The following is a 25,618-nucleotide window of genomic DNA, read 5'->3' on the forward strand; positions in this document are numbered from 1 at the left end:
CGAGCGGATCTCCTGCTCGACCACCAGAAAGTCCTACGCCTTCTTCAGCTTCTCGGCTAACAGGAGAGCATCCTGGTTATTCTGCTCCAGGTCGGTGATGGCTCGCTGTTTCGTTTTGCTAGCCAGCTCGAGTTTATGATCGTAGGTCTTCAATTGCGCCTCGATTTGGCCCATCCTACTGGCCTATTTGGCCGACTTCTGCTGCTCTTCCATGAGGATTTGTTGGGCCTTCTTCAAGTCGGCCTGCAGACGGGCACCCGTTGGCCCTTGGGAGGAGGCTTCTCCAGAAATTTTGAGCTTCTTCAGCTCGTCCTCCACTTGTGTCAGCCGCTGGCACATGGCGATATTCTCCACCCAGTACTGCAAGCAAATATTAATGCCGAGCGGAGGTAACTTATGAATTGATTGTTGAAAATACTAACCCCGGTGGACATCTCCAGATGACTATCAACAAGCGCGCCCGGGGGTTTCATGGTCGTTCGGACCCTCGCTTCCTCCTAGATGCGAGTGAGCCGGTCACAAAAATAAACTTGATGCTGGGGAGAGCTGGGTTGGTCGCCTGGCGCAAGAAAGTCCTCCGTCGGCAGATGAAGAGTGGCGGTGACGGATCGTCGCCCGCTCGACGGCAAGTGAGAAGAAGCGCTCAGTCCTGAAGTATGGGCAGGGGGACTGGAAGGACAACTGATCGTGTTATCTTTCGCTTGGCTGGTGGCAAGGAAGTAATCGGCTGCACAGCGAGTGGCTCCGGTAACTCAGCCATAGACGGAGTCTGATCGGAAGAGGTAGCCTCCACTGTTGCAAGAGCAGCTGGAGACGGGGGTGCCTCCCCCTGTAAAGGCTTGGACGACCGAGGTAGCGGAACGGGAAGGTGTGTCCGTTCGGCGTCTCTTGCGGGAAAGCGGCACTTCATCACCTGAGGATCCTGAACCCTCAGCAGGGATGACGAGTGGAGCTGCTCGGACTGATCCTAGGTCGGTCGCCCCTCTCGCGCTGGGCGTCCGATCGGTGGTCCCGTCGCCCGCAGTTGTTGTTTCCCCAGCTGTGCCCTCTTGTGAGTCGAATGAGGCAAGTCGAGCCGTTCTATCTCCTTCGTCGTGGTTGTTTCAATCTCGGCCTGCTTGGCCTTCATTCTCTCGGCTGCTCGGGCACGCATCATGATGTCAGCTACAAAAGAAGAACAGAATCAGTTAGACTCAAAGGAAGAAAGTTGAGAAATGTCATACCTAGGCTGCTCGAGAGCTTCGTTCTGATTGGACTAAGCTCGAATGCGTACATTACACCCTCTGGCAACAGCTTGAGAATTTTGAACTTCAGTCCAACCAACATATTAGCAGTGTAGAGGTAATCCGGCCGGGTCTTATATCTCTTCAGATCAGGTTGAGTAGGGAGCCCGACCTGCCATTTGGTCCGGAAGCAGGGTCGCTTGGGAAGTCTTAGGAAGAAGAAGTACTCTTTCTAGTGCTTGTTGGAGGTAGACATTTTGTCGAAAAAGACTAGACCGATCCGAGATTGGAAAAGGTATGTGCCTAGCTCAGACTGCTTGGGATAGTAGAAGTAGTGGAAGACCTGAGGGGTCAGTGGGATGTTGTGCACTCGGAACAACACCATCGCGCTGCACAGCAAGCGGAAAGAGTTGGGGGCGAGCTGGGCAAGTGGGATGCGAAAGTAATTACAGACTTCAATTATGAAGGGGTGGATGGGAAACCGAAGACCGGCCACGAACTGATCTCGAAAGAAACAAACTGTGCCAATCGGCGGGTCATTGGGTCGGTCGGACGGGGAGGCTAAAATTATTTCGTGGTCAGAGGGGATGTCGTAGACCTTTATGAGACTTGCGGCGTCGCCCACGTCGAACCAAGTCTCTATGGTAGTGTACCAGAGACCGGGAGTGGGGTCGGATGACTATAAGGAGCTCACTATTGCTGGGAGATGAAAAGGCAGAAAGTTCGACGGAGAAGATGATCGAGAAAAACTAGGCGGAAGCGGGAAACAGGAAAGCTATAGAAATTATGTACAAACGAAGATTGGGAAAGGTCGAAAGGCTTACAAAGGGAAAGACCACTAGAGGAAGCCGAGAGTCGTCGGAATGCTAGACGCAAACAAAATTGCCAGAGTAGAAATCGTCGGAAAGCACGAAGAAAGTGTAGACGGGAAGGCGGCGCTGAGGCTTTATAAAGATGGGCGTGGTTGACCAGAGTCGTCTGATCTAGGGCCCGGAACTCGGAGTGCGCATCTGGTCGTTGAATTCGAACCGCCAAACGTCACATCCATAGTTGTCACCTCGAATGTACGATGGCTGCACCAGTGACACGTGGCACCCTCCCATAGGTTAGCATTTAAGGGGTGTGGGCACGTGCTCGGTCTTAATGGAGGCAATTTACACATATTCCAAGGAGATTTGGGCAACGTTAGCATTGACCGCCCGGCTCGCACCCCGCCAGGAGAAATGAGGAAAAAATATTCAAGTACGGAGGCTTTAAGCACCAATTGTTATTAAGAGATCAGTCCTACATGGGCCGATCGGGATCCAACCAACTCATTGGCTAGTCGGCCAATCGGTCATCAGACTACGTGTCCAGTCAGTTGGACTTGCAGCCTCCTTCGACTAGACTTGAGGGGGAGACACGTGATCCGACCGTACAAGGGGGCCCCGTCCTGCAGAAAGTCCTGAGCCACATAGGAGGTCAAAGTCAACAGTCAATGTCGTGAGTATCCAGCCGAGCGGACGTGTGTGTCCGATTCTGCATTACAGCTCGGTCTGATGCCGAGCTTCCGACGCTCAGAAGACTCAAGCATGGCTCTAGTAGGGAGGAACGAGGGTCGAGTGTCCCCCTGCTCGGTAGGGAGGAACGAGGGTCGAGTGTCCCCCTGCTCGGTCGAGTGGGGAACGCAGCCTCGGCCTGGCAGATATGGTTTCTTCGCTCAGCAAGATAGAGCCAAGACAATAGGATGATTAGCCGAGCGGACATCCCGCTCGGCCTCGCCAGGAGGTCGCCCGAAAGGCGCTAGCCGAGCGGTTCCTCCGCTCAGCTTGGTAAAGGACAAAAGAAGCAGCTGACGATATCTTCTTAGGGACCAGTGTCGCCGACAGGCGGCATGGTCGACAACATGATCAAACAGAGAATCGTACGGTGGAAGCTTTCACTTTCACGTCAGGGATATGCTCGTGCTATTAAGGTATGACGTCAGACACGCTTTCCTGGCACGTCTATTCTAGGTATGTTTGGAGGAGCGTGCACGCACCTCTGGGGAGCTTTATATAAGGACCCCTAGACTTCGACAGAGGTATGCTCATTTCTTTACTGTAGCTACAGTTTCCGCTTCCTCTTTGCTCTACTTCTTTTCACCGAAGATCTTACTTGAGCGTTGGAGGGTCATCGTCGGGGAACCCCCTCCCCGGCTTGGCATTGTGCTTGCAGGTCCACGGCAGTGGGTGATTTACACCTTCAGAGTCTTCGACTAGCCAACAGGAGCGCCATATCCCCAGCGTCCATCGACTCAGTTCTCGAACAGGATCAGTTTACCCTAACTTAACTTGGGTTTACACACATCAAAAAGGGAGAGATTGTAAGTATCCCAAGGTGGTTTAGATGGTCAACCAAGTCAGATTAGGTCCTGCTGGTATTTAACCCCTGTTTCTAAGTGTGTAGGAACTTAGAAGCACAGGAAGTCGACAAAAAGATGCCTCTAGAGAGAAGGATGGCAAGGAAGAGAGTTGATGGGCTCGGTGCATCTGAGGGACGAGATGCTGTGGAAGAGTACGCAGGCGGATGAGAAGGAGGTGTGCTACATTTTTGAGGGATGAGAAGTCGGAGCCAAAGATTACTTGAGAATGCCGGAAGTTGGGTTCGGGTGAACCCTATTCCGGATGGCCGAGATCACCCAAGTAATCAGGTCCGGAGAGGAAGACCCACACCAAGGCGAGCGAAAATGGAGCGGAAGACCGGGACTGAAAAAATCAACAAAAGCTGATTTTCCGATCCGAGGCGCCCCGAGCTGGTCCGGGGCGCCTGGACCTGTCCGGGGCGGCCGGAACTGTCACACCCCCAAGGGGTCTCAGCCGGCGAAAATTCGACAGCATCTCCTCTGTACCGGTGACAATATGAATCAAGAAATACATAGCCCTCAGGGCCTCACAATCCTCAGCCAACACGGTTGGAACATATACCATAAAGTAAACAAAACATTCCATGCAGTTTAATAAAAACAGCCTCCGACTGATAACAAATACGAAAAGAAGTGAAACGGTATTAAAACATCGCAGATATATATAATACCTACTCCACTACGAGGAAAAACCAACCCACCTAGAAAATCTTCGCAGCGGAAAACGAGGGTAGCACACCCAAAACTCGATATAAAAATCCAAGGTGTAAGAACTACACATCACCAGTTTGTAGGTCACATAGCAAGGAAACAAAAGATCAAACATAGAAACCGTCTAGACATGGAGAGGGGACTAGCAGCTAGAACCTTCTGACGACTTCAACCTGAAATAGGAATAAATTAACGGAGTGAGTTTAATGAACTCAGCGAGTATTGAGCAGACATGTATAGTAAAATATAACTATCAGTAATAGTCATGCAATACAATTTTTTGAACATTTATAGGTAATGTAAGACTGGACAACGAAAGAAAATTGTACTTTTCAGGACCTCCTATCCTGACATAAGGGTGTGAACCATACAAACAGATGCAGGATCGTCAGACCAAATACATAATGTCTCCTATATACATGTCAATCATATGCAACCATCCAAATGCAACATCCAAGGTGCAGCAATCACACACAAATAAATGCAATCCATGCAATATGCATATTATGCAAATGACATGGTCACCCCTAACGTCAGTCAACCACCATCACCGTGATGGTGAGGTCGAGTGGGTAGTGCTATGATAACTGTACACTCTGCCATCACTACTCCTGAGTGATCGAGTGGACAGGATATTGTCGAAGTACACCTATCCTCCTACCCCAACTAAATAGGGGAGCCTAAGCTCTCATCTCCCTGTGTTATTGTCAAGAGGAGGGATCCCTATCTGCTACCACACTACGTCACCACTACCCATGAGCGGCCAAGAGGAGCCCTGACAAAGCAACTGCACACACCCTGCTTAATGTACCACTAACCCATGAGTGGTTGTGTATGCAGATCATGTAACTGGCGATGTGCTCAACTACAAAGGAGTCGGCAATCGCTCAACATGCAATCATGCAAGATGGTGCATGACACTAAAGCATGAAACACCTGACAATATGCGCCTCCATCTAATATATACCAAAAAGAACAATGAATTTATAATAATAAACTAGGTATCATAATGTCTAGGTGTACATGTCAGGTATAACTAGTAGCTAGTCCTGTACCTAGTAATGTATTGTATGTCACTACTTCTATGAAGATAAGTGCACAAGCAAGAATCAAGATGATATAGGCCTAAACGCGTATCAGATAAAATAAAGGCATACCTCAGGTATCAAGTAGTGACATACTAAGGCAGATATAAATATAACAATTACTACTAGCTATAACATACTATGCATATCATAATGACAATATCAAAAGAAGATAAGTCAGAGGTACCCGCCTTAATCAGTAGTTCGTATCAGAACAAATCCCACATTGAGACGCTCGTCTCAAATCAAAGTCCTGCGTCACATGTGTAATTTATCTAATTACATAGGCATCAATAACTAATTTTCATTTAAAATAAATAGCTAACTCCAAGTCATTAATTCCCATTCAGATGATCAAATCCATTCTATTTTTCAACCTCAGCCTAAACCACCCAAGAACTAAATTAATATTAGATCCTTAATTACCATTAGATTAGGTTGCAACATAATTTAACTTCTAGTTACCCCAAACATGGTATCTCTCGTTAATTCCCCTGATTTGATATCAATTTAGCTTTAACAATGCATCTACTACTAACTTATTAGTTAAACATACCACTAACAGAATAGAAATCATCTAACCAATTAGATAACAATCCAATTTTAGTTAACAAATTGTTCTCATTACCTTTTCTTCTTCAACAACCTGTTGTGGCAACAGATCTGACGAAGTTGGCCAGCCGCTATCGATGATGTGGTGGCCGGAACCAAATGTAACTACTGCCTCCCAAATAATCACCCCAAATCAACACTACGTAAGAGATCAAATGCCCAAATCTAATGTTAGGTTTAATCACCTACCTCCAAGATCACCATAGGGCAACAAAGTGCTCTCGATGACAAACAAAAAGGAAGATCGGGAATGGGATAGAGAGGACAATGGCTATTTCTTCTCCTGAGCAGCCGACGACGATCTAGATCGGACTCTAGAGGCTGTGATTTCACTCTGATGGAGGAAGTGGGTGCGACAATGGCAAGGGGGTGGAGGACTCGATGTTGTCGCTTGCAGAGGTCAGAGAAGAGAAGGGTTGGATGTAGCTAGCTCCCCCTCAAAGTTCTGATAGTAGATCCACGCCGGCGATGCCAAGAGGGGAGGGAAGGAATCGCCGATCGAGTGTAACGGGGAGATGTGATGAACAATGATGAACGGGATCGGGAGAGGGGTTGGATTCCTCCCTGTCATGGTCATGTTCGGTATAAGTGGTCATGGAGATCGACGACGTCAGGCAGCGACGATCGAGTGTCGGCCCATGGTGGTCTGTGACAGTGCCGAGAGAAGGGAGAGGGCGAAGGAGATCGAGCGGTGTGGAAAAAGGGACGAATCTGGAGAATAAATAAGATTAGGTTGCTGTAGCAATGTATAAATACTTAGGTTTTACTTAATCAAGCCCTAAGTACACTCCTCAATCAACTCCCTCTAAATGATTATTCCAAATAGGTTTTCCCCAGCCTATAAATTCATCTCCTCAAAATACGTCATACGAGCTTCAAAAAATTCTCAAAAAATTCCTAAAAATTTCTAAAAATTCCATTAAGCTTATTCGTCCATTAAACCTTATTCCTAAAAATTTCTAGAATTTCAAAACATGAAAACCGACGAAAATCCATATGAATCTGAAAAGTACCCAGATTAACTCACAAAACTTGGCTCTAATACCAAATAAATTGTCAGCAGTCGAGCAGTCATTGGGCGATCGGGCTCGCAAGAGTGAATGGTTGTGGTTGCGATAAGAAACTAGGGAACGGGAGGGGAAAGGGTGGTGGTGACTAGACTAATCGACAGCAGCCTCGGTGGTCGGCGGTGGCAACACCGATGGCCAACGACGAAAAGGAGCTGGGAGAGAGATGGCGCAATCGGGATCGGGGAAGACTCGGCATGAGTCGACGAAGGAGGAAGAATCGGGAGGAAAATTAATGGTTTAGGTCACTATAGCGACGTATAAATACTTAGGTTTTGTTTAATCAAACCCTAGGTACACTCCTCAATAAACTCCCACTCAATGGTTATTCCAAACAAGCTTTTCCCAAGTCTATCAATTCATCTCTTCAAAATACGTCATACGAGCTTCGAAAAATTTCTAGAAAATTCCTAAAAATTTTAGTAAGGTTATTCATCCATTAAACCTTATTATTTTATTATTATTTTGTTACAATATTTTACAAGAACCCTTCCGGCACCAAAAGTAGAAAATTATTCGGAACGCGACGTGACGCATTCCGTTGTGACGTGAATAAAAATTTATCCCCCTCCCAGACACCTAGAACTCTTCCAAGCACCCTGACCAGGGCTATAAATATAGCCCTGATCCCAATGATTCAAAACAATACTTGTAAATGCTTTTAATTTGTTGTACTATTTGTTTGTGAGCCATCAACGTTGTAAGAGTCTTCTCCGTCTGAAGGAGACTGTTTACTGAGCTTTCAATTTCCTTGGATTAATAATCTCCCCGGTTGTAATCAAGTAACCCCTTCGTGCCTCTTCTCTTAGTTTACTTCTTTTTCAGTCTTTTATTTTATTTTTGCAAGTGTTAGTTTAATTAAGCTGCAAAAGTTCGAAGAAGGTTCATTTTATTTTACAGGGTTATTCACCCCCTCTAGCCGGCCGCCAATGGTCCCTACACATTACAAACATTACTAGTTGGCTAATATTTTTCAGAAATAATTTTCAAACATATTTTGTTTTTAATAATTAAGCTTCCATTTTAACATAAATAATATAAAAATTATATTTCTATTTCGACAAATCTTGAAAATATTTGTCAAATCTAAACCGAATAAGTTAGATCAGTAGAAAAATTTACACGAAGAAATACTTTGTATTTGAAAAAAAAAATTTATTTCAATACAGAAATTAATTTTTGAAAATAAATTTCTAAAAAATATTTTTTTCAACTCTAAAAATTCAATTATTTTTTCAATAGGTATGAGACATATTGTTTAACGGTAAAAAAATAAAATTTTTAAATTTTCTATTTTCTTGAATTTTTAATATTAACAATTATCTTTTTGAAAAATAATTTATAATAAATCAGATATTATTCAAAAAAGTTAGAAAATATTTGTAAAGATAGAGAATATTATGTTTTATTAAAAAAAATATTTTCAAATTTTAATTATGTGAAATAAATGTAAATTTTAAAGTATAATTTTTGTTAATAATTAAAAAAAAACTCAATAGTCAACAAAATTTGAAAAAATAATTTGTTTGTAGATTAAATTATCAAATAGCATAGAAAAAATTTTCAACCTGAAATATGAACAAAAAAATTTAAAAATATATTTTTCTAATTGAAATAATTTCTATCCTAATAATTTAAAAAATGGAGTTTAATCGAAAAAATATTTTGAAATTCAATATAGGTTCATGCTACTGGATTTACTAAAAATTTGGGAGGTACATAATTTTTAAGAATTTTTTTAATTTATCCATGGTGTTTTCTAATGTACCAGTTAATTCTACCATTATTTTTTAATTTGATTTTCGAAATATATTCGAATTTAAGCATGCATAGTTATTTTCTACTTTTTCTATTTGTGCTTTTAATTTTCCATTTTCTATTTTTAGATTATCAAACATATCTAAGGGGCATGACTTTTCTAAGTTTAATTTTAATCTAGCATTACCTTTTTCTAATTGTACTATGTTCTTTAAAAGCAATTTAATAAATTCAAAAGATTGATTGGGAGATAGTGCACGTATCTCACTTACCTCGTGTTCTGATACTCCCTCTTCATCACTGCTTTCTTCAGAGGATCCTCCCCCTTCGTCGATGCTCATCTCTGAAGAATTTTCAACGTCCCTCTTGTGATATGCCATCAGGGCTAGTCTGACTTAAGCTTCAATCTCAGACTCGAAGGACGAGGATTCATCCTGTGTGGCCTTCAGATTCTTATACTTTGATTTTGTTGGTCTTTTACCCTTATTTTTCTCCTTCTTCTTTAGTTTAGGGCAGTCGTCCTTGATGTGCCCTTCTCCTTGGTAGTTGTAACATCGTACATTCCTTTGCTTTGAAAGTGCTTTTTCGCCTACAACTTATTAAATTTATTAGATTTAATAAATTTACTAAATTTTCTTACTAATAACGCTGCTTCATCTTCGTCGATTAATACTTTAGAGTCTGGATCGTTTATTCTTGCCTTTAGGACAATTGTCTGACTTGGCTCTTTTGATTCTGTACATCTAGATTCGTGAAGTTCTAAAGTAAAAAAATAAACTTTCTAATGTGCTTATCTCTAGATATTTAGAAATATAATAGGAATCGACAATTGAGGACTATTCGGGTGTCCTTGGAAAAACATTTAATGTGTACCTTAGAGAATCTTGATTTGTTACCTTTTCTTCGAGATTCGTGAGTCTGGTGATCAGCTCCTTCAGTTTAGCATGTAGTTGCGCTACTAATTCTCCTTCTTTTAGCCGAAGGTTCGTCAATTGGTTCTGAAGAAGTTCCTTCTAGCGAGCTTTGCTTTATATGTTCCTTCGTGTAACTCCATGAACTTTTCCCAAAGTTCCTTTGCTGATGCGTAGGCGCCGACCCTGCTGATTTCTTGAGGTGGCAGTACGCTTAGTATGTAAAATTCGGTTCGTCCATTCTCCACAAAGTTTGCTTGCTCTTTCTTTGTCCAAAGGTATTGTTCTTTTTGTTTGTCTTTTTGATCTTTTGAAGCTTTAAAGTCATATTTAATTATTAATAAAACTTCAAAGTTAGTTTTAAAAAAATACCTCCATGCGTTTTTTCTATAACGCAAATTCTCCCTCGAACTTCGGCCGGTAGATGCTTGGTTCGACCATCGTCTCAATGCTTCAGTCAGTGGTTTGTCCTTTTGAGACGTTCTCGTTCTAATACCACTTATTGGTGCAGTGGAGTCGACAAGAGGGGGGTAAATTGCCTATAAGAAAAAAATAACCCCTTCATTTTCCAAACAATTTGTTATCTACTTTAGTTATGTTATTACATTTTTAACCCTAACTTAAACTTGGGTTGATGCACATAAAAAAGACGGAGATTGTAAGTACCTCGGGGTACTTACAGCTTCGCAGCCAAAGTCTAAGGTGCCTCTAATGCCATTGGAGGCGCTCAAGCACTGTTCATTCGAATCATCCTTTTTCCATACTCACTTGGGTGATGCTCAAGCACTGTTCATTCGAACCCAATTCTAGCCTTCTGCTCTAGTAAGCTTCCTCCTTGATTTTTCGTCCCTCAGATGCATTGCACGTGTTCATTCTCATTTACGGTGTACTCTTTCACAATTTCTCATCTCTCGGATGCACTGAGCTCGTTAACTCGTTCCTATGTCATCCTCTTACTCGCCGCGTCTTCCACTCAACTTCTCATGTTCCTACACATTTAGACATAAGCCATCAAAATAACACAGGACCTAATTTAACTCGGTTAATCACATCAAAATCAACCTGGGGTACTTACAATCTCCCCCTTTTTGATGCACCGAGCTTATCGACTCGTTCCCATGTCATCCTTCTCTCTCACCATGTCTTCCGTTCGACTTCTCGTGTCTTAAGCTAATCTCCCCATTTTTTATGTGAATTAACCTGAGTTAAGATTAGGGTTAAACAAACAAATAAAAGTAATATAATTTAAATATTACAATTTAAATAGATTATTTTAATTGCAAATGATAATTTTTAATTATAAAAATATTATTTTCAGTAAAAAAAAGTTATAATAATTCAGATAATGATAAAAAAATATTGAAATTTTTTCTAGAAATAGAGAACATAATATTTTATCATAGAAGAATTAAGTTTTTTTAAAAATCAATTTTTGAAACATGTTTAATTTAAAATTTTAGTTTTTTGATTAAAAATTTATAAAAAATTAATTACTAGTCAAAAAATTTTGAAAACTTTTATACTAACAAATAATTCATTTGTGCATCACGAAAAAAAATTAATAGAAAATAATTTAACAATTTAGAACAATTTAGGAACCCAATATACACTTTTACCTACTAAATTAATCAAAGATTTTTCTTGGAATATATTTTCATATCACTTTTGTAATTTAATCTTGTGAAATTTAAAATACCAATTTAACCCTTAAAAATTTCTAAAATACTAAACATTTGAGCATGATAGTCATTTTCTAATATTTTTATTTGATCATTTAATTTATCATTTTTAATTTTCAAGTTTATCATAATCTTCTAATATACTTTTGCTAAGGTAACCTTTAATTTGGTATTTTCTATTTTAAATAGTGCATACTTTGTTTGTTTAATTTGTACAAACTTCTAGAAAATATTTTTATGAACTCATATAATTTTTTGAGAGCTAAGGAATGTACCTTACTTACCATATTATTCTTGTAGTCTAGCACTTCCCCTTCATCGTCGCTTTCTTCCTACATATCCTCCCTTCATCGATGTTCATTTTGTATGAGCCTTCATTGTCTTCTTAGTGATCTTCCATCAGTGCTAACCCAACATATTCTTATAGCTCGGACTTGGATGAGGACTCGTCCCACGTTGCTTTTAGGTTCTTATGCTTGGATTTGCTTGGCCCTTTATCCTTTGCTTTCTAGCTTCGAGCAGTTATATTTGATATGTCCTTCTTCTTGGCAGTTGTAGAACTAAACTTTCCTTTTACTCCGTAAAGGTTTTGTTGCCTATATCTTTTCAAAAAAATTAGATTTTAAAATTTTTGAAAACTTTATTATCATAAAAGCTTCTTCGTCTTCATTGAGAGAAGCTTCGAAGTCTAGTTCATCCCTTTTTGCTTTTTGAGCGATGTTCTGACTCAGCTCCTTTCTTACTCATACACATCTAGATTCAATACATTCTTACCTCTAGGTCCTTAGAGATGTAGTAGGGGTCGATTATCGATATCCAATTCTAGGTCCTCGGGAAAGAATTAAGAGCATATCTTAGGGAGTCTGTGTTTGTTACCATTTCTTTGAGATTTATGAGTCATGTAATTAGCTCCTTCAGTTTGGCGTGCAGTTGAGTGATTGACTCTCCTTTTAGTTTGAGGTTTGTCAATTAATTCTGGAGTAGGTCTGGTCTTATGAGCTTGGATTCGGAGGTTCTTTCATGAAGCTCTAGGAATTTTTCCCAGAGCTCTTTTGTAGAGTTGTAGGCGCCTACCTGGTTGACCTCCTGAGGTGGCAATACACTCAGGAGATGGAACTTGGTCTTCTCGTTCGCCCTAAACTTGTTATGTTGCTTCTTCCTCCATCCGAATTCTTCTAGTTCTCTTTCATTCTCATCTTTTGGTGCTTCAAAACTATATTTAATAGTTAGCAAAATTTTAAAATCCATTTTAAAAAATCCCTCCATTTTACAATTCCAAACGATCTCCCATGAACTTTTGCGAGTGGATGCTTGTTTTAGTCATCTTCTTCTTTGCTTCAGGCAGCGATTATTCCTTCTAAAGTATTTTCGCTTTGATACCAATTAAAGGTCCCGTGTAGGCCAGCTAGAATGGGGTGAATAATTCTACAAATAAATTAGAAAAATATCTTGCTTTCTAACTTAGCAAAGATACAATATTAATTAAGCAAAAAATAATTAATATAAAAGCAATAACTAAAAGTAAGAAGGCTAAATAATTTACTTGGTTGCAACTTATGCGGTTGTTAATCCAAGACGGTTGAAAGCTCATTAAAGATCTCCTTTATGATTCGTAAAGGCAGAGTAGCCTCTTATAGTCTTTGAAAACTCAAAAATAGCTAGGAAAAGTAGTGTTGTGATCATTTTATAATTCCAAGATCAAGGAGACTTTTTATAGCCTCCTGAAAAAAGTTACCATTGCTTGGTGGCGCCTACAAAGTCATTCAGGGCACCTCAAAATGGATAAAGTTTTATCCACATTCCAACGGTCAGCCAATGACTCTGACTGGTTAGAGGCGCCTTTAATGTGATTGAAGGCACCTTCGCGCTTGTTCCTAAGGCACCTTTGTGTTTGCTGAGGCTCCTTCACGCCTTTTCATCCGAGGTGCCTCAGGTACATTGGAGGTGGCTCGGGGACTTGAATGCAAAAACTTTGCCGCAGAAGCTTGAGGCGTTGGAGGTACCTCGAGCACTGTTCATCCAAACCATCCTTTCCCTATGCTTGCTTGGGTGATGCTCTGATAGTTCGAAATTGAGCTCATCCGAACCTTGTTAGGATATGCTCAATGCGGGTGCGTGCTAGAACACGTTTCGTAAACATGCGCAGTGAAAAATAAAATAATAATGATTCTTAATTATTATATCACACACACCATATGCATACAAGGATGCAACATGATCACATAATTAAAATTTTAAGAAGTAAATTTATGCTAGGTATACCTTACGAATGACCTGTAATAAGAAGGGCATCAACCATAGTGAAGTTGTCGAACCTTGCTTCTATTCGTATTCGCGTTGAGCTCCTCAAGACAACTCCTTGAGTACAAGTCTCTCCTTTGAAAGTTACTAGCCACAGACAAAAAAAAGTGGCCAAGATGAAGAAGAAGAAAAGCACACAATTTTTCTCCCTTGTGGTGGTCATGGAAATAAGAGGGAGCACCCTCTTGTTGGGGGTGGGAGAGAGAAGAGAGGGAGAGGAGGATTGAGTTTCCAAAAGTCGATCAACCAAATAATGAAATTTGTAGCTAATTCTTTCCCAGTTATATATATATATAATCTTCTTTAATGAGTTGGATTAGAAAGCCCAAATTCAACCCATTATCCCTTAACCAAAAATTAGCTCATTAACCCCTTGGTTTAGTTCACTACTAAACCAAGTTGGTTTATGACTAATTCATGATTAGACCAAATATGATTCAACTCTACGATAAGAGATGTAACTCATCTATACTTCCATTATGACAAATATTTTCATATTTGTCTTATATATGGTCCAACCAAATATTTATCTTTTGATCTAAAAATTCTATTCTTTAACTTGTTTTGCATCTTTTAGAGACTCGTTAGTGCGTGTGACCCAATAGGTTCTTGATTTATCTTGGTCGTCCATAATTAGCTACTTAATTATAGAATGATCATGAGTGACACTTAGTAGTATATCATGATCCCCAATTAGTCAAAAAATCATAGTTGATCTTAGAACTAATTCTAAACCCTTCAGCAGCTACAGTGAGTCATGCTTTTTCCTTTCACTCGTCTTATACCCACTTGGTTCAGGACATGGTCTATGTGTCTGTCCCCACTAATACTTCCTCATTCTACGAATTCAAATTACTCGTACATGTGTCTAAGAGTCTCGCACTCTTAACATGTAATGCTTTGGCCAAAGATTTTGAGTAATAATCCTAACGAGTGGTCATAGAGTATACGTCTCCTCGCAAGGAGCAGTGAATCCTCTGTAGGCTATCCAAATATCTTCGGACATTTTGACTTATACCCAATCATCCTGAGTCTACACCTCAATGAGGTGCTTGCTTAAGATGTCAAAGTATAAGTCTCCATGACCAAGATGACTTGTATAACTTGAGTCGAAGGAAACTTACACTCGAGCTGCAGTAAGAGATTCATAGACATATTTATATATATAGATAATTATATGAAGTCTTACAGCGAGTCACTCCAATGAATTAGTTACCATAACTAGCATCTATGTTTAACTCTCGACATCCCAATGTCTCCAGCCAGTGAGAAAATAACTGCTTGGCGAACCAAGGAGTATAACCCGTGCTAGTCTTATAGAATTGATGATGTCTGAATGCATCAATTCGACGACTAGGGAAATTCCAATATGTTCATAATCACACATGTAGAGATAATCACTAGTTGTGATCCAATCACAATTTCTCTCATGCTATGAATTCTATTATGAACATTCAGTAAATGAGTTTATGACAATCAAACATATAATATGCACTCAATAGTGAATCTATATTTAGTAAAAACTGTAAGGCGATTGTCTTAGGACATTCCTCAAAATCTAACACGTCAAACCTTCACAACACTCACCTAACTTGCCGATTTATCAGTACTTGCCATTCTGTTGGCACTCGCCTCATTTGTCACTCAGTCGGTACTCGCGTCACTCGATGTTCGGTCGACTCTCACCTTACTGGTCGTTATGCTCGGCATCCGCTAGGCCTATGCTAGGCCATCTACTCGGTATTCGTTCGATTGCTTGCTAGACATTTACCTAACTGCCAGCTCGGCATTTACCTGATCGCCTGCTCGGCATTCGCTCGATTGCTTGCTCGGCATTCGCTCGATCGCCTGCTCGGCATTCGCTCGATCGCTTGCTTGACATTTGCCCGATCGCTCTGCTCGGCATCTGCTAGGTTGTTTGCTTAGTGTTCGCCCAATTGCCCTCTTGGCATTCGCCCGATCGTTCGCTCAACATTCTCCCGATTGCTCGCTCGAAATTCGCCTAATCGCTCACTCGGCATTCGCCCGATCGCTCCATGGCCCTCGGTGAGCAGTCCCCAGCCATCGGCGCCTTTGTCGGCACCCCTAGCACAGATCCAACACAATTTCTACCGCTGGAGCAATCTCCTCTCCCCTCTTTGCAACTGTCCTTGTGCCATAGCTGACCGACGCCGCCCTCACTCCTCGCGGGGTCGACTCCGCCATCTCTCTTGTGTCGGAAGCCCTCTGCCGACTGACTCCGTGACCCTGTGCCACCTACTCTGTTCGGCTCATTGTGGTTTACTACGTTCGGCCTTCTAGCCGTCCGGCCTGCAAGCCATTGTTATATTCTGGCCTGTGAGCTGATACTGCGTTCCGACCTTCGAGCCACTGTTGTATTCCGACCTGCATGCGGTTGTCATATTTTGACCTGCATCCTGCTGTTATATTCTGACCTGTGTGCTGCTGCTGTATTCCGGCTACGTTGCTGCCTTTCAAATTCATACCACATCTGGCTTTGTGTCCTCGCCTCTAGCTCCATGCTATTGCCTTCGGCTCCGTGCCGCTTCCGGTCTACTCTTGTGAGCCTGGTATGCTTTATATTCAGTCTTTATGTTCTTCATTACAGTATTGTTTATTTTCTATCATCGAAGGTTGACTTGAAAGTCAGAGCACTAGATCGTGGCAATCCCCGATCTATTTTCTAACAACCTTACGGGCACCATTGACTAACCTTCGAACCTTTTCTTTTCTTAGGATCCAACGACTTAGTCAATATAGAGGACAGTTCATCACACCCTTCCTCTCCAGGTCATGACGACTTGTTCCACAATCTTTGTTAATTGAAAAAAAAGTAAGAAAAACATTCTACTAAATTTTCCAATATAATTTGTTAAAAAAATAATATATTTATTTAATAAATACTTTTAATCAACTAAATAAAATTAAATTTGGCCAATACAATATTAAACATGTTAGTTAAATTTAACAATGAATGGTATTATTATAATACTGGTAGGTATACATTTTAATTTCTATTTTTTAATTTTATATTGATTAATTTTGACTTTAATAAATTATCAGTTAAATTTGTCTAGTCAAAAAAATATTTAATTGGTAATTTTTTCTTTACATTGTATTAATGGCGAATTATAAATAAAAAGAAAAAAAAAAGTGTATAATAACTTGTGAACTAGCAGGGTATTATAATAAAGCTATGATACAAGAAAAATTGTAATGAAATGTTCAAAATAGACATATAAATTCATGGTCCATTATTTTATATTTTATGGGTCCCATTATTTTATGTAATGCTTGAATATTTCATTGAAATTTTTTTTTGAGCATATCATTTTTCATAATAATAACAAGAGTCTAATAAAATAAAAGGAAGATGTAAATAAAATAAAATTTATAAAGAAATAATATAAAATGTGTTTTCGTACTTACTTTGACCCATAAATTTCAATAAAATTTTGACTAGAAAAAAAAATATAAATTACCAATCAAATATAACTTTAATAATAAAAATTAAAATTATCAATTAATTGATAAAAAATTTAAAATTATTAATCAAACCTAATTTTGTTAATTAAAAAAAATAAAATTAGTAGTCAAATCTAACTAGGATTAATCAAAATTTGCCGACTAAAGCTATTAAAAACTTAAAAATTCTCCACCAAATTTAATTTTGACAATTAAAAAATTAAAAAAAATAAAAATATCAAATTAAAATAACTCGCAACTAAAATTTATGTATTTTCAAAATAAATTAATAATTATATTTTATTATATATATATATATATATATATATATATATATAGAGGCGTCTAAATTAGCGGGCCGAGTAAAAGTAAAAAAAAAAAAAAAAACAAATAAAGAAAAAAAAAATCAATTTCTTTCATAATTTTAGTAAGAACTGATTTATTAAAATAGAATATTAGGAAGAATTATGCCTTAAGCAGGCCCTAATGGGCTTGGTAAGTGCATTCTGATTTAAAATTTTAGTAAAATTTGACAGCCGGATTAAAAAAAAAGGGGGGGGGCATTTAGAAATTTTCACAATGAGATACCCTTTTCAGAAAAAAAAAAAATTGTTGGGGTATACTTGGGGAAAAAAACAAAAAAGAAACTCAGGGAAATTAAAAAATAAAATAAAATAAAGCTATACACATTTCCAACGAACCCGGATTTTAAATCGGATTCGTATTAATTGTGGCATCGGATTCGTATTAAGATTCTAGGGTTCGAATCCGAAACGATGTGAAAATTATATGAGGTTTCGGCCGTCGGACGGTTTGCATCGAGAGATATGGATCGGGAATGGGGATCGAAGCCGGGCAGCGGGGGAGCCGCCTCCGCCCAGAATGAGGCGATTGACCGCCGGGAGCGGCTCCGGCGGCTCGCCCTCGAGACCATCGACCTCGCAAAAGACCCCTACTTTATGCGCAACCATCTCGGCAGGTACTCATCCTAAACGCTGGGAGCTTCTGCTGAACCCTCTGGTGGGTGGGGTTTGCGCACGCTGTGCCCTTCTTCTTTGATATGATTTTTCAATCGGGTTTGTTTCAGCTATGAGTGCAAGCTCTGCTTGACGCTACATAACAACGAGGGAAATTATCTGGCTCACACCCAGGGAAAGCGCCACCAGACTAACCTCGCCAAACGAGCTGCCCGCGAGGCCAAGGAAGCACCGGCCCAGCCTCAGCCCCACAAGCGGAATGTCTCCCTTCGCAAGTCCGGTATCCCACTCTTTTCTCAGTCTCTGTGTATCATTTCAGTCTGTTTGCAGTGAGAAAACATTTTACTGGAAAGATGCAGTTTTGCCCCATAAATTTTGGCAACTTTATCCTCATAGTATTCATCAGAGGTAGAAGGTTTTATGTTTCTGAGATATTTACTGGACCTATCTAATTTGGGGTTATTCAAACTGTACACCATTGATTTTTCTTACCTGTAAAATATCATGTGTTGGTAGTCGAAGAGATTAACTATTATCTTTGTCTGAAGACATTGATTAGATTAGCTGATCTCTTCCAATATCTCACATGGTTGCATCTAATGAACCAAGAAGTTCTTGAGGAGTTTTAAGTGAATTAGATGAGTCTCCAAACTTTTATTCGAATTAATTAAGTAATATTTTCTTGTGTCTGGTCCTTTTTGTACAAGTTGTTGTGTTTACAGTTTCTTTTCTTTTCTCTATTTTTGAGTAATTTTTTCTGCACGATGTATTTGTACTTTAACACTTTTATTACTTGTAAGTTGTATCCATTTTCTCTTTTATATAATGCTCAGTTAGATTAACATAGGGACATTGCAACTGATATATCTATATATTCTGGAACTCTATAAAATCAATTGCTGGTGCTTGGTTGTTACATTGCACTATCCTTGCAGTTAAGATTGGGAGGCCAGGGTATAGGGTCACAAAGCAATTTGATCCAGAGACAAAACAACGGTCTCTTCTGTTTCAGGTTTCACCTACTACTTTTACAATTATTTTGATTAATATATCTGGTGTTATGGAATTTTCTTGGTTCATCAGTTTGTTGACAAAACAGCTAGTGTTTTTTTTGCTCGCATTAACATAATCCTGAGGGAGAATTTTGCTCTACTTAAGTTTGCTATTTTAAATTTTCTTGAGAAAGTTTGAAATATCATTTAGGCCCACACAGAAATTATAATTCCATTTGACTCTTTTCCTTCATTCTGCCTGTGAAGTCAAGTTCCAGTTTAACTTATTGTTAAGGGACAGTCATGTGCAAAACAAGTGATTTCATTAGCATTATGCTTTTGTCTACTGCGATGCATGACTGATGTACAATTGCATATGGAGAATAAAATTCATGAAAAGGAATATTATTATATTGAAAAATGATTATCATGGGGGATTGGGATCTTCTGATTAAACTTGGAATAATAAAAAATTATCTTTAATTAATTTTGTAAGAATTCTTTGTATGAATTTTGGTTCCATTTTTGTGCCACATTAATTTGGTAGTAGAGCATCATCTTGCTCCATCAGATCAGCTGCCTAGACTTCCTTTGAACTTGTGGGATATGGTGGCTCAATATGCTGACTAAGTTATGGCCATTGCAAAACACATTTAAAAGTGAAATAGAAGGAATTATCTTATGAACTGTGAAACATTCACTATCTCAATCTTATTCTACCTGCAATTTCACCAACATTCTTTTCCAACACCCATCAAACTATTGTTCATTCCATATCACATCCTTGTCTGGATTGGCAATGCGAAACCATGCTTTTGAACGTTGACATATTGGATCAAAACATCCCCAAAAAAATGCTACTATTCGCTGCTGCCACAACTTTCTCCGGTATAGTGCCAAATAAATTGAGTACAAAAATCAAAAGGGTGCCCCTTATTATCCTTTTTGTCAAAAGGGTGCTCTTTTCAAAGAAAGTCAAAAAAGGTGCCTTCGCATATTTCTCATCTGAAATCCTTATTGCAATGTTGTTGTAGCAACTATGGCCATAGCTACTACAACATAGTGCAAAATAATTCCAATTTGATCGAAATTACTACACATATAGCACTACATAGAGCACTCTTATATCAAATACGCTTTACCAGCTTGGTTAAAATTACTCAACCATCAAAATTATTTCAACTTGGTCAAAATCGGGCAACACTATTGTAGTAGCTATGGAACAATTGTAGCAGCTATCACATAGCTCTTACAAAGCAACTATTCTACATAGCTACTACAACAGTATGGACCTGATTTTGATCAAGTTGAAGCAATTTTGAGTTTGTAATTTTGACAAAGTTGCTAAAGATTATTTTGATATAATAGTGTCTTTTGTGGAATAATTTTGACCAAGCTAGAATAATTTTGCTTTATGTTGTAGCAGTTATGATTATAGCTGCCACAACATTGGAATAAGGTTATTTTCAAGATAAGAAATATGCTGGGGGTGCTGTTTTGACTTTTTTTAAAAAAGATATGCCTTCTGATTTTTGCCCAGATAAATTTGTGTTGTGTCCAAACTTTTCTCTCTCTCTTTTGCTTCTACTCTAGAACTGGTGCATGAATTCCTTCTCTTTCACAGTTTCCTCAATTTTTTAGTATCCTGTTTACAACATTTGCTAAAGCATCTTGTTCAACTCCATCGTTTGATCTCTGGTGTTTTGAGGATCTCACTGGTGGTCATTGAACATTCAAGTGCTCAAGAAATGTTGCTTGATGGATGATAGTGATGCGTCGGATATTCCAGGGTTGCCTCCTTGCTGGACATTGAAGTTTGCTGTTCTGAAGTGGACGAAGTGTTTGAGAAAGATGGGGAGGCTAAGGAGATAGAGATGGTTGCTCTTTGACTATTTTGCCATTATCGTCACTAACCCTAGCAACCTGCAATTAATCTCAGATTCACCCACGTTACAAATGCCTTAACAAACCAAGACAGTTGAAGGTGGATGGCCCACCCTGTTTAGAATAGGAAGAATTGACTGGGCTTACACACAAATTTCACTGACCCCATCAGCACACCCTTGCCCTGGGTATGTCATCTCCAAGGATTCACACTGCATCTTAATGGACAACATATGCATGTTTGTGTAGGGTCAGGCAGAACCATTGTTGCCTGATGGGAACGCCCCCCATATTGCTATCAATGTCTTCATGTTGCACGACCTCTTAACATTACACCACTAAATCCCCAGTCCTTTGCTTTCTGTGCAGTGACATTACCAATATTCACTAATAGTTGTTTGCAGATACTACCTTGTCAAACATGAACTGCTTGCTTGGTGATACGAGAAGCTAATTGATGTGGGGAGGAATGAATAGCTGAACCATTAGCTAACTCATCAAATGGAGTCGGCAAAATCCTTCGGTTTAGTATTGAGATATTGGTATAGTTTATGATTTCTTATAATGCTGCTAACTAGTTAATAAAAAATGCTTCCTGTTATTTCTAACACTCATTTAGATTATAGATGTTACCTATGCCCCACTTGTTATACAAAATAAAAAATATCATAAATAGAAATAGAGTGAGAAGATTCTGTACAAAGATCACAGGATTTATACAGTACTGTAGCATTTTAGAAGCTTGTGAACATGATGTTCTGGTCCAATCTTTGAGAGTAGATTGGCTGGAGTTGGTGATGATGTGCTAAAGACTTGATTAGATATTCCTTATCTCCCTCAAATAGAAGACATCACAAGATTCTAATGTTTGTGATTATGGAATTACAAATTGAGAAGGCTGCAAAATGAAAGAGATAAATTAGGCTTGAGCTTCTATTCTTGAGAGGAGAGATTAATAACATGAGAGAGATTGAGTAGATACCCATGGCACTTGAAAGTTTGAGTAAAGTCTCATAGTACTTGAGGGATATGCAGAAGATGCCTATTCCAGATAAAGAAGACAATCAGATAATGAAAGAGAGATGCTGGATGAGAAACAAATATGTAATTGCCATCTTCACTATGCATACAGATAAAAAGGACAGCCTGGTGCATGAAGCTCCCACCATGCAGGGTCCCGGGGAAGGATCCATTGTATGCAGCCTTACCCTGCTTTTTGCAAGAGGTCGAACCCGTGACCTTTTGATCACGTGACAACAACTTTACTTTACTGTTGCGCTTAGGCTCCCCTTCATGCATACAGATAAACACAAAAGGAAAATCAATGGAGTTTGAGACCTGACAGTACTTTAACTTGAGGCAAAAGGAGATAGAGGATTGAAGGATACTTCCATTTCAATATCTGCTAAAGTCTGTCTATTTGATTTTTCCTTTTTGAATGTCTGTAGTCTGAGATGCAGAGAGAAGAGGTGTGAATGTGGAGGAAAGGATGAGAGTAAATGAGGTTTTTGAGGCAAGATGGAATGGTGGATGAAGTCTCCCCCTGAAGGGGCTGGGGGAAAAACCAACCATTGGAGAGGGCTTACATTTGTAACATTATTTAATAAAGAAGATTAAAAGGTATGTATATATAGCCTCTATGCTTAACTAATTAGTCCATAATTTTGCCTATTATCTTTTTTCATTACAGCTAATTAATTAATTGAATATTGCTTATTGGAGATTGAATTTATTAAATGATGAGTGGAAACTATGCTGTAGTATTTAATTAAGTTAATCCTCATTATTTATTGTTTAATTGATTGAAAATTAGAACTAAATTGGAGGCTAAATGATGTGGATGACATTTTTTACTGGAATTAGTGAAAAGTTGGTTGATTCACCTGATAAGTTCAAAATTAATCTGACCTTTCTAAACCTCAATTTGTTGTATTCAATGTCCAAAGAATTTACCCTATTCCAACATATATGTTCAAGCCCCTGGCTATTGTTCCTCCTTCCCTCAATCCTAAATCACCATTTTCTGCAGATAGAGTATCCTGAAATTGAAGACAACTGCAAGCCAAGGCACAGGTTTATGTCCTCCTTTGAGCAGGCAAGTGTTAGAAACCTATTAATTTAGCTTTTCTCTAAACCTTTAGTGTAGTTTGGTTCAGTTCTATTTGGCAAACATGATTCTGTGCTCATAGTCTATTGTCGACAGAGAATTGAAGTATGTGATAAGCGATACCAGTATCTGCTATTTGCTGCTGATCCATATGAGACCATTTCCTTCAAGGTTGTTTCTTCTTTTACAAATTCCATTCTTTTACAACTTTACTGAACTTTGTTTGGCCCGTGCCAGGTTCCTAGCACAGAAATTGATAAATCAACATCAAAGTTCTTTTCTCATTGGGATCCAGACCTAAAAATGTTCACGGTTAGATTTTAAATTGATCTGATTTCTTTTGTTTTACATCCTCTTTTTTGCTTGAGTAATTTGATCCACTATCAAATTATTTAACTTATTTTGTCAACAGCTGCAACTATATTTCAAGATAAAACCTCCAGAAACTACAAAACCACAGGCTACTCCTGCCCCAGTTGCTAATGGCATGACAGCTCCTGGTGATCCTTCAAGGCCATTGCCGCCGCCACCTCAAGTGCCACCGCCACCTCAGGCACCACCTCCTGCTGCACCTGCTCCAGGTGCTAACCTGCCTAGGGTGCCACCACCACCACCACCACCTATGGTTGGATCACAACCTCCGCCTCCACCTCCACCAGTAGCAAATGGTCCGCCAAGATCAATACCACCTCCTTTGGGCGGTAGCGCAATGGCTAATTTCACACTAGGTGTTCAGCCTCAGCCTGCTTTGCAAGGCTTTCCTGGACAACAGATGCAAGGGCAACCTCCTCGTCCACCACCACCTCCTATGTAGTGTCTAGCCAAGCTGTAGATTATGTTCTTACTCGGCTTCTTGATCCTATGATAGCACGAGCTGAATTGTTCTCATTATGATAACGAGGAGGTTATGCCATTGTTCTTGTTAGTTGTAACATTAAGAAGCCGTGTGTTAGCGTATTCTATGAACTATATTCTGATTTTTATTTCAAACTCTGAAATACTGGACATGTTCATCAGGGTTGCACCTTTTGACTTGAACATTTTAGCATCATATGAGATTTAGACTCAATTTGAATGTTATAATTGAATGAATATGGAACTTGCTGTAATTCCCATCGACACACGTTTTGGATTGTTAATAGATTCGACTGTTTAGCGGCTCTAAAGCCATTTTTTGGGTGTTTATTGGAATTCGATCTCTGTGATTCTCTTTTTGTCGGTCTTTCACCTGTTTGTCGGTTTTGGTCATTGGCAGTGCCTCTTCATTTCTCCCTCAGCTGTTCTATATCTGTTTTTAGTTTTCTTTGAGGGAGCTCAATGTAGTGCACTAGATACTTAGCTTATATTTGTGTTTGTATCCCTCAGCATCAAAATCTTCAAATATGCTATTAAGTAATCTAACTCACTCATTGTCATTGTTAGCCTCAGCTGTTGATTATTTAGAATGTGTTACAAACTTAGTTAATCAAAGATTGGTGTACAACTCTGCTATGGCCAGTCAATGGAGATGCAGACATACGAGATCTAGACATTTCGCGTCTAATTTTGTTGTCATGAGATTGCAGTTCATTTAACCTTATTGAATTGAATCGTCGTCGATTCAGGTTCTCAGAGGCATTGCAATCGGCATAAGAGGGGGAGAAAAAATAGGTGTTGTCGGAAGGGGAGGCAGTGTTGAGTCCATATTGATGCAAGCTTTGTTTCATATGGTAGAGCCATCTGGTGGGCAGATGAGATAGTCTTCTTGCAACCTGTTTCAATATTCTTGTAGCTTACAAAGCCTGTGATTTCAACAAAATTGCACATAAGAGTTCCATGCAAATTCTAAAAAAACTCTTGGTATTCAGTGTTTTGTTAGTTTGATATCAGCATACAGCACTCTATATATGCTTACAAATAATATATGCCAGTCATTGTATCTTCCAATAAAAATAAAGATTAATGTGCGGGCTATTATTAGCGTCGATGATTGATTTGAGCTTATCGGAGGCAACTGTTGCATCAAACTGTAGAATATATTGTTCTAAATGCATGATAGACGAATTAATTAAATGCGGTAAAAATTTACAGCGATCTCCCGCAGATCTGCAATCGACAATGACGAAGCTCGCTATCGGAAGAGCGATCACAGAATCGGAAAGCCCTCCGCAATTCCACAAACCAAATCCCGCCGCTTTGGATGTTCTCCTCTTACTCTCGTCGCACGATCGCGATTTCTCTCACCCTGAGCCTTGGACGGACCCCCTTTATATAGGGAAATACCCTAGGGGCATAATGGACATTTCCATTATGTGTAGTGGGGAACATGGGCCACGTTCCCCACTATCCCCATTTCTAACATCTCCCACTCGTCCAAGGTAAGTCACTAAGACTAGTTCATTCAGGTAAGTCACAAAGACTTAATAAGTCACATAGACTATTAGAGAGTTTGGTCACATAGACCATATGAGAACATCCAATCCA

The 25,618-nt window shown here is 39.4% G+C and overlaps 1 protein-coding gene across 1 annotated transcript; it reads left to right on the plus strand.

Annotated features, from left to right (window-relative positions):
- Window positions 1-17,955: 17,955 nt before the first annotated feature.
- On the plus strand, window positions 17,956-24,224 carry LOC122009948 (splicing factor 3A subunit 2). The gene is made up of 7 exons (XM_042566273.1): window positions 17,956-18,174; window positions 18,283-18,452; window positions 19,108-19,184; window positions 23,078-23,143; window positions 23,252-23,326; window positions 23,393-23,467; window positions 23,568-24,224. The coding sequence occupies exons 1-7, from the start codon at window positions 18,023-18,025 to the stop codon at window positions 23,967-23,969; spliced, it is 1,017 nt and encodes a 338-aa protein (XP_042422207.1). The 5' UTR covers window positions 17,956-18,022; the 3' UTR covers window positions 23,970-24,224.
- Window positions 24,225-25,618: the final 1,394 nt, after the last annotated feature.

This window comes from Zingiber officinale, chromosome 8A, assembly GCF_018446385.1.
Source record: "Zingiber officinale cultivar Zhangliang chromosome 8A, Zo_v1.1, whole genome shotgun sequence".
In the NCBI taxonomy this organism is placed as follows: Eukaryota; Viridiplantae; Streptophyta; class Magnoliopsida; order Zingiberales; family Zingiberaceae; genus Zingiber; species Zingiber officinale.

Bases quoted from the DNA above. Each gene is read 5' to 3' on its own strand.
- LOC122009948 (XM_042566273.1), top strand. From the start codon at position 18,023: ATGGATCGGGAATGGGGATCGAAGCCGGGCAGCGGGGGAGCCGCCTCC. The intron at 19,185-23,077 runs GTTTCACCTACT...CATTTTCTGCAG, and splicing joins AACGGTCTCTTCTGTTTCAG to ATAGAGTATCCTGAAATTGA. The intron at 23,144-23,251 runs GCAAGTGTTAGA...TATTGTCGACAG, and splicing joins TTATGTCCTCCTTTGAGCAG to AGAATTGAAGTATGTGATAA.